Here is a 15,739-nt window from a genome sequence, read left to right on the forward strand (position 1 = left end):
GTCAGTGATCATGTCAGGCAGGGAAACTGTTTTAAGATACAGTATCGTGTCAAATCTAAATTTCCATCCCGTTACTTTTTTTTTTTTTTTTTTTAAGCCACTACCAACACTATTAAACTTTTCATTCTGAAAGTAGTAATGATTATTATTTATATATTAAATATCTTATTCTAGTTGTGTTTTATATAGAATTACTAGATATTAAAACTCAATCATCAAGAAGTTAATTTCAATAATTCTTTCATTTAAGAGTGGGAAGGTTGTAAAGCAAACCAATCCAGACAAGATTCTACCTTTATTTCAAATTTCAATGGAAATCTTCTATACGATTAGATAATCGAATATACAGAATACTGAAACGTGCAAAATATAATGTAGATTTTGTATGTGTAATATTACACAGCGTATTGTGCGTAATTAGTACGAGTACATTTGAAACAAACTGTGGTATATATTCATTTGCAGAATTCTTTATATGTAGTCTTTGCGAAGTGTAGTCTTTCATAGTGTCTTACAGTTTAACAAACATGTTAATGTGAAAATTTTAGTTTATTGGAGGGTCCCACGAGATTATTTCATTTGAAATTTAAACATTATCATGTTGACACTTCGATACCACCCAAAACATATACAGATTGTATTTGCTTTGAATTGCATTATATTACCGTATGAATAAAGAAAGTACTCTTTCAATTTCCAACTCGGTCATCGCTTGCCATTCCAACATTACCTCACAATCTTGCCTACCAAATGAATAAATACAAGTTCAATCAAATTTACAGTTATAGTAAAGATGACTACTTATCTGACTAATATAGATGTGATACAGTGTTTTAAAATATGTAGTGCTAATACGAATTAATTCTTTAGAAATATTTGGACAATTGCATATTTCCGTATGCGGGGATTGACGGTCGAAAGAACACAGACAGATCAAGCATATTAGACAACGTGCGTGAGTTGGTTGGGATAAAATTTGTTTTGATCACCTATCAGCTTATCAGAAATGAGTCAATTAGCCCTCCCGCTGGTCTAGTGACTAGCGCGCACACCTTTGATGCACGGGTTTGATTTCAATTGTAAGTCCACATCTCATAGCTTCGATGCTCAAAAGGGAGGTTAAACAACGACATAAACTTACTTTGGTCATTAAGTGTGATTTTTCAAACAATGCACGTGAAGGTAAAACAAAATAAAGACAAAGCACATACAACATGATGTGGTTAAAATGAATGAAAAAGAAATGCAGAAGGAAATGAAAATGTGAGCCTCCTTGTTAAGACAACTGAAAATGTTAATTAGCCTCCACGTCCAGAACAAATGTCAATAAGATTGAATGTGCATTTCGATATTAACTGTTAGGAAGTATCTGGAGGTTAATGCCAACGCAAATGCTGATAGTGTTGTCTGTGGTTGGAAAGATGAACTGGGTGACGAATTATAAACGTAGCTGGGTGTTCCATATGGGCATTAAAGTATCTGGCTGCTTAGTTGGTAGAATTTCTGCAAGTTTCTTCTTAAGATGAACTGAAAATGACTTTGGAAGGAAAGCTGTGATGATAATATTTATGTATGAGTTGATAACGATTTCTAAAACGATTCAAGAATTTGAGAGAAGTGATGTTACTGTAGTTAGGACTAAGCGATTAAATCTATTTGAGTAGCCTGTAAAAGAATGTAGTAATATCGGATATTTAAAGTTTAAAATTGTTAGTTTTTAACTTAAGAGAAACTTCGTGCTCTTTTATTTCTTTCCGAATTGAGTTTTTTGAGTATGATGCTCAATAAAAGGAAACTACTTATTACCCAGTATCCATACCTGACTTAAAATTTGGGATTTAATAAGAATCTTTCCCATTTCTGTGTCATTCTTACGTTTTGTTTAATATTCTTGTCTTAGTTACTCTATGTTCGACTCTCTTATGTGCTTGGAGAAAGAAAAAAAAAAGTTAATTATGGAATTTAAAAATTGTAGTTTTATCGCGATGGTTGAAATGTTCAGCGGTGTTATCTGTTATGTAATGCGGACAAGAGAGTTGTTCAAGTACAACAGGAGTTATGGTACAATCCACATGGGCTGAGCACAGAACTCAAGAGAGCAACAGAATGTAAGGCTGTTCAGGGAGCGAGACTGTGCAGTGTAGGGTTAATGCATAGCCACCGTAAGCCGAAGACTCGAGTTCGATTCCTGATTCAGTCGGTTTTTCCATCTTTCTGTATCACTGAATTTGACCTATGTCACGGAATTGGTGAGAGAGAAAAGTAGCTATTTGAATTACTTCATTTATCATATATAAATCGAATCAGACTACAGAGCTAATAACAGTGTTTTAAAGTCCATAGTTTACTAAAAATATTATTTTATATCTACGTATATTACTGAAAAATTCAAGCAAAATAATACCAATTTTACATTACTTACCTTTGCAGATCCTGTAATTTTTGAATAGCTTCAAGTTTTTCTTGAAGTATTTTTCTGAGAGATTCTTTTGCCGTTCCCTGATAATGTCCTTTGTCTTCCTGCAGCTTTCTTAACTCTTCGCGGAGTTTGTCTTCAGGAAAATTCTACACACAGAAAAGTATTAAACATGAATTTTATATATATATATATATATATATATATATATATATATATATATATATATATATATATATATATATATATATCGACATATATAATTTATTTTCATTTTCTTGTTAAGAATGATTACACAAGAATTACATACACACTCCTAAAAATGTTTGGAATATTGTGATATTAAGCACTACATAAGACATAATGTTCTACTTTCTGTCGTTCTGAATTTGTTACCAAATTCATGAGACATAAATAGCTGTCTCGTGACTGAATGGGAAATCATGGAAAAGAATTAATTTGTGTTTGTGAAATAATTAACACGTATGGAAGATGGTAGTTTCCATTGTAAATAACCTTCACTAATACATAACACTTTGCTTATGCTACCTGGTAAAATCTGGAGGTTCGTCGCAGGGATTACTATCAACAGTGACGTAAAACTAGCTCTGGGCCCCCCCCCCCCCCCCGCAGAACTAGAAACTATCGCTATGCAAATTGAATTTCAATATCCTGAGCGACCATTCCCATGCCCCGCAGGATCTACGGGGCCTTTATCGCCGGGACTGAGTATCAATTAACTTATTATCAATTTCACTGCTGATCCGTGGTGATAAATTTTACACATAAGTCAAGATCAACTTTACCCTGTGAAAAGGGGAAGCGGTGCTAAAGCACAATGCAAACGCGAAAATCATCTTCCCACGGTGTCACCACAACTACTGTTTCTTTATTGGTCTTTATTATATGACAACCAAACATGTTTTTCCATGCTAATAATACATACTCCTAGCTAAATTTCTGTACGATACGAATTAAATCTGCATATCATTTCATGCTTTGCTCAAAATATTCCAAACTTCGTTTGGTAGTATCTGTGTGCTATCATTTCTAGGCAAAAGTATGATATTTTGCGATCACGAAAATACTAAATTTAATAATGCACAACTGAAACTACAAAAATTGAAAAGAGTACATTTTTTTTTCACACAATTTTACATCTTTAAACTTGGAATTCTGTAACTATTCTTAACCACTGTTTCTTCCAAACGAGTGAATAGTGATCATTTTTACGTAATATTTAAAAGAGCATATTCCTTTCAAGAGGTCTATGAATAGTTGGTTGTTTTATTTGCTTAAAATATTAAAAAATATACATTATTTCTCCCTAGCGTTACAAAAGTATTAATTTCTCACCTTTGAGTATGTTTGTAACTGATTTTCAAGGATTTCCACCCTCGTTAAAAGTCGATCTTCGTCGATTAGAGCCTTCCATCCAACTTCCGATGCTTCTCTCGTACTTTCCACAAGGCGCTGAAGAGTTGCCAATTTGTTCTCTACAAGCTGTTCACGTTGAAGAGCTTCCTACAATAATTTAAACATACCCAATTCAAGTACGGATATAAGAGAGATACACCAGTTACAAATATGTAATCCACAATAAGACAGTCCTAATCAAACGTTTACCATGACAAATTAGCTCATGGCGAAGTATTCACTTCTTAATCGATGAACCACTAGGCTCGATTCCAGGTTGTGTGTGTATGGTAAACAACTTTTTCTTTCTTTCTTTTCTTATTCTTTTTTTGCAACAACATACAATTTAGAAAACAATACAAAGTTTCAGAAATGTGTCTTTCAAACTTAGCTCTGAATAAAATCTAGATAACATTGCTTAACTAAATAATGGTTTATAGGTGTTAGAACAATACTTCGTTTCCTCCACTTTGCACACAATACCCATATTAACCTCAACATCCTACTATAGAAATGCAAAATCTCGAAAAAATTGGTTTTTCTTAAAGAAAGAAAAAAGAAGAAGTTTTTCATATCTTTGTCGGTTAAGAAATTTTTATGATTTACCAACATTAAGTTTCGCCTTTCTATTTCCATTATAAGACAAAGAAAGATTTAATTACTATACTGTGAAGAAAGGAAAAACATGAAAAAGTTAAACAACAATCCAAGAAAATCGGTCATTTGACAGGAAAGAAAAAGCCAAATCAGTAAATGCAGTGCGTTTTCTATTTTCAACAAATGCTTGTTGAAGTATTAATATTCAGCGACAAAAATGTTTTAATAGAACAGACTACTCAAGTTAGCAATAACTGGATCTGAATATGTTATCGTTAGGTTTTATTCCACGAAATTATCATTTATAAGTTATGAATAAGCTAAAACTTCAGCTAGTACCATGTACTGGGAGCTAAGGATATTTTATGTTGGAGCGTACGACTAAGTATATCTATATATCGAGCAATCTAGTACTCATTGAAGCAGTTGAAATTCGAAGAGGAGAAAGCTAAATGCGAGATTTGCAAAATTCCTATTTCAAACACACTGACACGATATGACAACAAATAAACTTAAAGAGGAACATTGGAAATATTTCCATGTATGGGTATGGATAACCACCGTTAACGTCGCCATTATTTGTTATTAGGCTAACATATTGACTCCATTAATGAACTCGGCCGAGATAATAGCTCTAGCTATCTATTAAAAAAAAAAAAAAAAAAAAAAAAACAACTTACATTCAAGAGTTATCGTAAGGAGTAACGGACGGATGTACTAACAACACAATCTTAAAAGTCTCACTGTGTGATCCTAATAAAGAATAGTTTCTGTGAATACTGAACTTTTAATATCGTGTTAAACTAAGGTAATACCAAAAATAGCAGTTTACTGCTTCAATTTTATAAACTAAACTCGTACTAGGTATTTATTTATTTATTTTTTATCTGAGTTCACAGTAGTTTTCTCGTCACAAAGTGTGAGCGAAATTTTATACTGAAACAAAAATTATTTTGCGTCTGTTTCTAGGTTTGCGGTATTGTTTTCTTGCTAGCCAGATTAAATTTAGCCAATCCGTAAAACATACTGAAAAAATGTATAACTTGCTGGGACTAATAAAGCGATTAGACAACCAAAACGACACATGCAGTATGTTGGGATGTATATCTTACATTTGCTCGCAGCCGATGCAATGCCAGTTTGAAAGCTAATCAAGATAGTCAGGCTCAGAGTGAACACCGAACTCACATATACTGAATGTTGTAAAGACACTTCTTTAATTCTAGAACATATTACCGGAAACCAAATGCCGTATTTGAGTACGGAAATTAGATTTCATGTATTGTCTGAAAAGGTATTTATCCCCACGTCAAAACCATTATAGATCAGTATTTTATAGTCAAGATTACGTAACGAACCTCTTGTTTGTCATTGGCTTGTATTTTTAGCGCCGTAATGTCCCAACCCTATACAGAGGCATAATACCCAATAGGATTTTAAAAAATGATTAATAACTTATTTTCAAAAACTGCACTTCACACTATACATAATTGTATAAAATTGATCCTTATAGTTTTAGTCATTACGAAACTTTTAATTTTTTTCTTCACAAAATATAGTCGTCTAACGACTTCGAATATAAGAAACAATTTTATACAATCATCGAGAAAGAGAAAATAGCAGTGTTTTTAAAGATTATATATATATATATATATATATTCTCTAGTCGTATACTATACAAACACAAGGAGTTATGAGAACATGCCACTGCAATTTCTTAACTGTATATTAAATTTAAAGATCGTGGCAAGTTTTACACAAAGTCATGCATTTTTCTTTATATATCCAATATTGTGTTGTTTTATTAGTCAAGAGATACGTACTTCTTTAATTTTTGAAGCTTCTCTTTGTGTTTGTTAGTAAACGACCAATTCCTAAAGAATAGCTGCTGCTTAGTAGACATTGTATTCATTTCTTGTGTTTTACAACAGAAATATTTCGACACATAGAAATTCATTCACAATAACTTACTATGTAAGAACAATACAGGGAGCACAACATAATGAAGAAGTAATATAGAGTGATGCCTCTTACAGTAAGGTGAAATTTTCTTCTTTCTTTTCTTTCTTTATTCCCCTTTTCTCCCTATTCTCTCCCAATTTCCCTCATGTTATTTCCTTTCATCGTTCAACAACAAAGTTTTAGTGTATCTGTCAAAAACTCGTATCAAGGTTTCCTTCGTACATCAGGACTCCTAATCTAAGAAACTAAACACAAATCGATTACCAAAAAGCTCAAGCTTTCTAAATATCGTATTTACTCGCGTAATTTTCGCACTTTTTTAGACGAAAAAAGTTGTTTTGAAACAGAGGTGCCTAAATTATGCGGAAAAAAAAAAATAGCCACATCAGTGAACATCATCTAATTTTTTTCCCCAGTCAAAATAACACGAAAATACCGGTACACATTTTCTTTGTAGCAAGAATTGACAACAAACAACTAATTCTAAATTTGTAGAAAAATAACTAAAAAATTGATTAAGAAGTCGTGTGGTTTCTTACCTTAGAAATCACTGTCAAATTCTCGCGTGCGCAAATTACGCGAGGAGAATAAAATATACAGAAAATGGCCTTCATAATTGGGATGTGAAAGTTATGCGAGGGCGAAAATTACGCGCGTATTTACGGTAGTTATTGCCATTGTCTTGTGACTACATTTTGTCCGTGACAACTTAACAAAACAACATTAAGGAAGTATTTCGAAACCAAAAAGTAGTATGAATACATACATCACTGACCTGTAAATATTGATTTAATTGGTACATATCTTCTAACGGAACCACACCAACAGAACTTACTACAGACGTGGAAGGGCTGTAATAAAAAACAGTATTACTTACTCAAGAACAAAAAATTCAACAGTGATACAACACTATTATGCTATATACAGTGTTACTTCGTAAAACAGTGGATGAAATAGTAATGAAACTCAAATAAGCTTCCGCATTGCTAAATAGATGAACTGAAACTCTATTATCTATTTATATTACAGCATGTTTACGGTCAATTTTAGAAGATATCCCTGCAATTTCACTGCTGATCCGTGGTGATAAATTTTAACGATTTTATATTAAAAAAATAAAATAAATAAATAAATTTAAAAAAAAAATTAAAAAAAGCTTCGAAGCTATTCGTTACTCCGACAACTATTCTTCAAAGCAACATTTTTGAACACAGGAATTGAGTGATCTAAGATAGTACCTTCCTTCAGAAATGTAAATTTCTTCCTACGTGATACACCAGATATAACGTTTCTCCTACATATCCCATATACCGTGTTCCAACAAAGGACAAGCTGCAGCTTCAATCAACTGATATTTCCCACTAATTTTTACTATTCTCATTGCTGTTCCTTGATTTTAACGAAATGCTTTCACTTCACTCCGCAGTTCTCATATATTTACCTCGAGTTCTGTAATCTACAAAATTCTCCTAGCTAATTACTTAAAAACAGCAGTCATCAGCAACCTATGTTAAAGACACCTCAGGCGCCGGGCTGAAGTGTTATGGTCTCTCAACAGTTTTTCTCGTGCAACTCAACCGTATGTGTCCATGTCTTGTTACACGTGGCGGATTGTGATTTGTGACATAGGCTGTGGGAGGTGCTGCATGTGTTTCTCCGTCTCTTGAATCGCAGACACACGACGGTTCTGAGTGACGTCTGTTTTAATGCTCGGCGGGACCTGTCACTGAAGGTTTTTTTTTTTTTCGATCACTTTCTCAAACCATGGACAATATCCCTCACGACGCACCCAACACATTTGCACTTTCTTCACGCTCGGCCACATAACCGAACACCAATCATTTACCCTTTCTGGAAATCAAAGAGATCCCCTGGTTTACACTATCACTGTCTGCTCAGTTCGCTGCACACAGCTGTTCTACTACTCCTCACGTACGAAGTTTGCTCTAACATACTAACATCACCAGCTCGGTGCTGTGGTCGTCACCTGACCATTGTCAACCCAGACATCTAAAATATTTAACTAAATTGATAAGCATCTGCATATACATAGATATTGTGAGGGGGGAAGGCTTGATGTATATAGTGAGATCGTCCCATCATAATTGAGAGTTTAAAAATACCTAACATCGTATTGGTATATAATTTCCAAATGTATATAATTTCATAATTACATAGGTGCTGATACATCAAGTATATTACGAACTCATTGCCCAGGACGATTTAAACTGTTTTCGGTTTCTGATGATGAGTGTTCATGAAAAATACTCGAAATGCTGAAATAACATTGGCTTGCAAAGGAATATAAAAAGGTCAGTACAATTCTGTATAATGCAATTTTAGAAGTATAGTATTGAATTGAGTACAAAAAAGTAATATTGCAAAGGTGCTAAGTAAACATACATTTTAAAAAGTGCAGAGAAAATGACACTTCGAACTGTTACTAATAAAACACACATACATATACCCAAATAGCTACAATGATTCCTTTTGGTCTTCCTTTCTCGAGTAATCAGCTTCCATAGATTTACGACGAAAAAAAAAGAAAGAAATAAAAAAGAAAATGAAAAACAATCCCGTTGTAATCAACTTTAAATTTACAATAAAGTACATGCTTGTTGGAGTTGCTCCTTACCTAGCTTTCGCTTCTTTTCCATCAGGTAAATATAGCTTCAACGTCGCTACAATACAACCATGTGTGACTGGAAGGAAAGTAAGTGAAATAGAACACTATTAAGGTACAAACTACGTTCTTAAGCTAAGAAAATTATTATTAACTTTTAATCTCATCACAGGTTTGTATTTATATAACGTCGTGTGAGAACCAGAGGAACATAACTCCATTTTCATAGATTTACAGGAGACAGGAAAAAGTTTATTTTACTTTTTTACACAAATGTTGTTTTAATAAGATGGAACAACTGTATTGTATAGCAGACAAGGCATGACAAATGAGATTCAACGACACTCAAGTGACACCAAGTGGGGTTTCAGAATTTTGTACACTCATGTCCAAAATTATTGTCGCATGTCTATAAATATGTTGTTGTAGGAATATAATTTGATAACGAATTCGTCCGGTATTTTTATAATGTTAATATGTGTATAATCGGTAAAGACATATATGTGGCAAATTTCATGTCAAAAGAGCAGTAAATAAGAAGAATAAAACGAAAACAAAACTCTCTTGTCCATTTAGCGACATTTTGTTTTACTCATTCCAATTTTCGTAAATATAATTTTTTCCTATGAAATTTACCACAAATATACACTTCCCGATTATACACATAGAATCAGTATTAAAAGTACTCTGCAAAATCATTATCAAATTATATTCTTACAAGAAGACAGTTATAGATATGCGACAATCATTTTGGACATGAGTGTACACTCCGCATCAAAAAACATTGCGACAGTTAACGCCGTGCACTTAGGCCACCCAATATACACCTTCTTATCCCATAATCGTGTCAGGTAAAGAACCTCTCTCTCTCCTCCTTTCTTCTCTCCTATACTAAAATTAGCTAACAACATGAGCGCAATTCTTATTTCAAACTACACATGTATTAGTTTCGATAAAAGGAAATAACAAAACCGAGACGAAACAAGATTCATAGGTTGATGTAGGGAGAAACTGAAACACCCACAATGAAAAACTGAAACCAATGAATGTCTATTACACAGACATTCAGAAATGAGGCAGAGAGAGACAAGAGGAGAGAAGAAGAAAAACAAAAGGGAGAACAGGTAAAACTGTGGAATTGATAGTAGTAAGAAAAGAACCTAACACTATAAAGTTCCGTTTCCAGAAATGCAACAGTAATATAGAAATAACGTTTGTTTTTACATATTTTTTCAAAACTATTCGAATATATTGAGAATGCTTTCAACATTCATTATGTCCCTTTCATAATGGATAGCATACTCAATTTCAAGTAGAATTGTAGATCTCCGAGACACATCTAGGATAATGTCAAAAGTTTAACACACATGCTTTCTTTCCGCGTGGTCCGATTGCAAATTCGGTAGATTTTCATTGGACGTACTGTTCTAAAATACACTCGAATAAACTCAGTAGATAGCGTCGGTCATATCCTCCATTTCAGACTACTAATGCAAACTAAACAAACGAAAAAAAAAAAAAAAAGAAAACGAAAAGAGAAAGAAAGAAGGAGAAAATAGAAGAGTTCTATTTTACTGCTAAATTTCTATCAGGAATACCCTATATTAAACGTCCAAAGTGTATCGTAATGAAAAGTAACAAATATTGGAAAGGAAAAGTTTAGGTTCCTCATAGATGTAGCATGTTTCAAATTTCAACGTGAAAAAAAAAAAAAAATTGAATTATAGGATGGGAATAAATTTTGTGTCGAAATAGTATAAATAAAATTTTGTTTTAAAATAGCCAAAGAGGTTACCATTTTCTAGTCTTTTCCGAAGATTTATCTGTTCCGAAATCCAGCATTGATTTCATCTCTTCCGGATATAACGTAATTTGCACAGATAGAATGAACACGTTGAGAGCTCAAACGGATCATCGTGTCAGTCGGATGATGTTGATTAGGTTATAGACCATCACTGGGTCGAGAATTCAAATCCATAGTAACTCGGTTATTCGACGGAGACTCGGCAACTCAGGGGATAAAAAAGATATTTTACTTATTCCCTTGCGTTTAAACAGTTTCTGACAGAGATGACGAGGACTGGAGATGTTATCCCCAGAGCACGAAAAACACGACGCCTAAGTTTACAGTTAATTAAATTCTCCAGACCAGATATATCGGACTCTTGCTGCGTTTTAACTTTCGAACATGAAGTGCGTGTGTGTGAGAGAGGGAGAGAGGGGGAGAAGTGAAAGATCCAAAGGCAGCCTAGGGAAAGGTCAAGAAAGAGGGAAAGGGAAACGAATATAAATATGAAACGTACTTATCACTGCAGTGTATGGTGTAGAACGCACACACTGTTTACTCGAACTATCGCCAGTGATGCCTTGTAAGTTCTCCATCAGAAGATAAATCTCTGCAGCGATTATTTTATGCGAAAAAATCATTCTACCGGATGGGGAATCGAACTAAGATTTTCCATTTGAAAGTCTGGTACGTTACCACTACACCACAGATTGCTTTAGCCAAACTTTGTTTAACAAATGGTGTAGTGTTTCTTTCTGAGAACGATAACATGAAAAGTGTATACTGCAGATCAATGTCGTCTTTGGAATGTCCTGGTAATTCCCTTGCCCTTTCCCAACCAGCATTCGTATATCGTCTCTATCGTGATGCAGGTGTTTGCTTTCACATTGTTATGTATTGCTTGTCGAGTATGATAAATCGATTCTTCACAATCACTTTGTATAAAAATTAACTTTGGCGTAAACAGGACTTCAACCTACGTTCGATCGCTGTATTATTCATAAGGCCATTACGTTACCCCTACACTATCATGCCATCTGAACTTACAACCCAAATATTACTTACTTCGGGCCTGATCTTTGGAACGAACCGACTTCTTCCTGTAACGTTATTTGCACCAGAGTGGACAACGAAATGTATTTATTCGACGGCCTACAGAGAAATTTGTGTCCACTGATAAAGGAAAAACATACAATCGAGGGAAAGATAGAGAAATAAAACATATTTTGCAGTAATTTCGCCATGCAAGGTCAAAAGTACGCAAATAATAATAATATTAATAATAATAATAATAATAACAACCTATATTATAATATTGAAAGTAACTACGTTTGTGACTTCTAATCTCTTGAACCACCCGACCGATCTCGATTAAATTTTCAACATTGATAAGGTTCGGGTCTGGGAAGCTTTTTTTATCATTTCATTTTAACGGTACAACTTAGAAGAAAGAGGAGGGGAGGAGGGTTGATATATAAAAAATAATTAAACGTAATAACTCTTGAACCACCAGACCGAACTCTATCAAACTTTCAACATATATAATTCAGTTTGACTGTGCAACGTAGGGTCCGGAGAAAGGAAGATATATATGAAGAAAAAAATGAAAATGGAATTAACTGTTTTTGTGACTTCATCACTCTTGAATCACCCGACCGATCTCTATTAAATTTTCAACATAGATGAAGTTCGGGCCTAAGATGGTATTTATCTATTTACTCTGACGATATAGCTTAGGGTTGAGGAGAGGGAGGGGTTAAAAAATAAATAAAACTTGATAACTCGTGAAACAAAGGATCAATCACGATCAAATTCTTAACATAGGTGAGATTCGGGCCTGAGATGATTATCGTTTCACTTTCACGGGAGAACTTGAGGAGAAGAATGGGAGAGGGAGATATATAAAACTAAATAAAACTTAATGACTCTTGAACCACCAAACCAATCTCGATCAAATTTTCAACCTAGATGAAGTTCGAACCTGAGATGGTGTCTGTCATATCACTTTGACGGTGTAAGTTAAGAGATGGGTAAAGGGAGCGAGGCAGTTGCCGTGCCCCACAACATAGGGTGGGGAGGGGATATATAAAACACATCGAAAATGACCGATATCAAAGAGCGCTTTAGTAATCCTAAACAGTGACTGAGTAACGGAACATATAACTATTTTTTCTCAATTTAACTCAACGAAGATGTTAATAATAATAGATGGTAATAGATGTTAATATTAATAATAATAGTAATAACAATAATAATAGACTCCTGTACTGTGAACGTGAACATTTATTATTATTATTATTATATTATTATTATTATTATTATTATTATTATTATTATTATTATTATTCACATACTTTTGAACTTGCAGGACGAAATTACTGCAAAATATGTCTTATTTCTGAAACTTTTATTGGATTTTATGTTTTTCCTTTATTAGTGGGCACTAATTTCTCTCTAGGCCGTCGAATAAGTCAATATCGTAGTGTACTTTGGTTCGTTCCAAAGATCAGGGCCAAAGTAAGTAATATTTGGCTAGCAATTTCAGATGGCCTGATAGTGTAGGGGTAACGTAATGGCCTTATGAATAATACAGCGATCGAACGTAGGTTGAAGTCCTGTTCACGCCAAAGTTATTATTATTTTTTTTTTTTTTTACAAAGTGATTGTGAAGAATAGACTTATTGTACCGGACAAGCAATACATAACAATGTGGAAGCAAACACCTGTATCATGATAGAGACGATTTACGAATGCTTGTTGGGAAAGGGCAAGGGAATTACCAGGACATTCCAAAGACATCATTGATCTGCAGTATACACTTTTCATGCTATCGTTCTTAGAAAGAAACACTACACCATTTGTTAAACAAAGTTTGGCTAAAGCAATCGGTGGTGTAGTGGTAACGTGCCAGACTTTCAAATGGGAAATCTTGGTTCGATTTCCCATCAGGTAGAATGATTTTTTCGCATAAAATAATCGCTGCAAAGATTTCTCTTCTGATGGAGAACTTACAAGGCATCACTGGCGATAGTTCGAGTAAACAGTGTGTGCGTTCAGTGTGTGCATTCTACACCATACATTGCAATAAGTATGTTTCATATTTATATTCGTCTTCCTTTCTCTCTTTCTTGACGTTTCCCTTTCCTGTCTTTGCGTCTTTCGCTTCTCCCCCTCTCTCACACACAAGCACTTCATGTTCCAAAGTTAAAACGGAGCAAGAGTCCGATATACCTGGTCTGGAGAATTTAATTAACTGTTAACTTAGGCGTCGTGTTTTAAGTGCTCTGGGATAACATCTTTAGTCCTCGTCATCTCTGTCAGAAATACTGCTTAAACTCAAGGGAATAAGTAAAATATCTTTTTTTTTCCCTGGGTTACCGAGTAGCAGTCGAATAACCGGGTCACTATGGATCTGAATCCTCGACCCAGTGGTGGTCTATAACCTAACCAACATCATCCGACTTACACGATGATCCGTTTGAGCTCTTAACGTGTTCATTCTATCTGTGCAAATTACGTTATATCCGGAAGAGATGAAATCAATGCTGGATTTCGGAACAGATAAATCTTCGGAAAAGACTAGAAAATGGTAACCTCTTTGGTTATTTTAAAACAAAATTATATTTATACTAGTTCGACACAAAATTTGTTCCCATCCTATAATTCAATTTGTTTTTTCACGTTGAAATTTGAAACATGCTACATCTATGAAGAACATAAACTTTTCCTTTCCAATATTTGTTACTTTTCATTACGATATACTTTGAACTTTTAATATAGGGTATTCCTGATAGAAATTTAGCAGTAAAATAGAACTCTTCTATTTTCTCTTTCCGTTTCTTTTTTGTTTGTTTGTTCAGTTTGCATTAGTAGTCTGAAATGGAGGATATGACCAAAGCTATCTACTGGGTTTATGTCCAATGAAAATCTACCGAATTTGCAATCGGACCACGCGGAAAGAAAGCATGTGTGTTAAACTTTTGACATTATCCTAGATGTGTCTCGGAGATCTACAGTTCTACTTGAAATTGAGTATGTTATATATTATGAAAGGGACATAATGAATGTTTAAAGCATCCTCTATATATTCGAATAGTTCTGAGAAAAATATAAAAAGATGAAGCCCTTTAATTCATATTTATAACTACATCTTAACCGTCATCTTCACTCTTCCCTCCGACCCCCTCGTCTCACCGCGGCAGCTGGCACGAATTTCGCCGAATCTCACTACACCTTAACTGCTTCAAACACTAATTAATAAACAAAAGCAAATACTGCGACCAATTATATCTAGTTATTTACCCTCAAGGCCAACAACAATTAGCTTCTTATCCAAAAGGTACATGTGTAACTAGATAAATAAGGGAAGAAAATCCAGGATAATACTTTATCATTAATTTATAATGCTAAAATAAATAACCATTAATTACATCCTTAACTTTAATTGATAGGAATTAGTATTAAATGAACCCTGTTTCTCCCTTGTTTAGGATACAATTTTGTTTTTTCCCCCTCCAAACAAAGTTGTATCCTATATAAGTATATTTATTCTCCATTGGTTTCATTTTTTCATTGTGTGTGTTTCAGTTTCTCCCTACATCAACCTATGAATCTTGTTTCATCTCGGTTTTCTTATTTCATTTTGTCGAAACTAATACATGTGTAGTTTGAAATAAGAATTGCGCTCATGTTGCTAGCTAATTTTAGTATAGGAGAGAAGAAAGAAAGAGAGAGAAGAGAGGTCTCTTTACCTGACACGATTATGGGATAAGAAGGTGTATATTGTGTGGCCTAACTGCACGGCGGTAGCTGTCGCAATTTTTTTGATGCGGAGTGTACATAATCCAAGAAAAAAAATCCCATTTCTGGAGCTATTGCTTTGGTTCTCATATGACGATACGTCCAAATACAAAATTATGGGCGAAATATGACTGTATAT

The 15,739-nt window shown here is 34.0% G+C and overlaps 1 protein-coding gene across 7 annotated transcripts in view; it reads right to left on the reverse strand.

Moving 5' to 3' along the window:
- Positions 1–15,739, reverse strand: part of LOC145688174 (uncharacterized) — a 296,608-nt gene that overhangs the window by 83,659 nt on the left and 197,210 nt on the right. For all 7 annotated transcript variants that reach the window (XM_081762022.1, XM_081762021.1, XM_081762023.1 and 4 more), the window contains exons 5-8: positions 9,027–9,093; positions 7,167–7,242; positions 3,773–3,940; positions 2,423–2,565 (exon numbers count right to left, since the gene is read on the reverse strand). In XM_081762022.1, the coding sequence (XP_081618148.1) occupies positions 2,423–2,565; positions 3,773–3,940; positions 7,167–7,242; positions 9,027–9,093 (454 nt within the window). The remainder of the gene's footprint in view (positions 1–2,422; positions 2,566–3,772; positions 3,941–7,166; positions 7,243–9,026; positions 9,094–15,739) is intronic.

Source organism: Thermobia domestica, chromosome 6 (assembly GCF_964235325.1).
Source record: "Thermobia domestica chromosome 6, izTheDome1.hap1.1, whole genome shotgun sequence".
NCBI lineage: Eukaryota > Metazoa > Arthropoda > Insecta > Zygentoma > Lepismatidae > Thermobia > Thermobia domestica.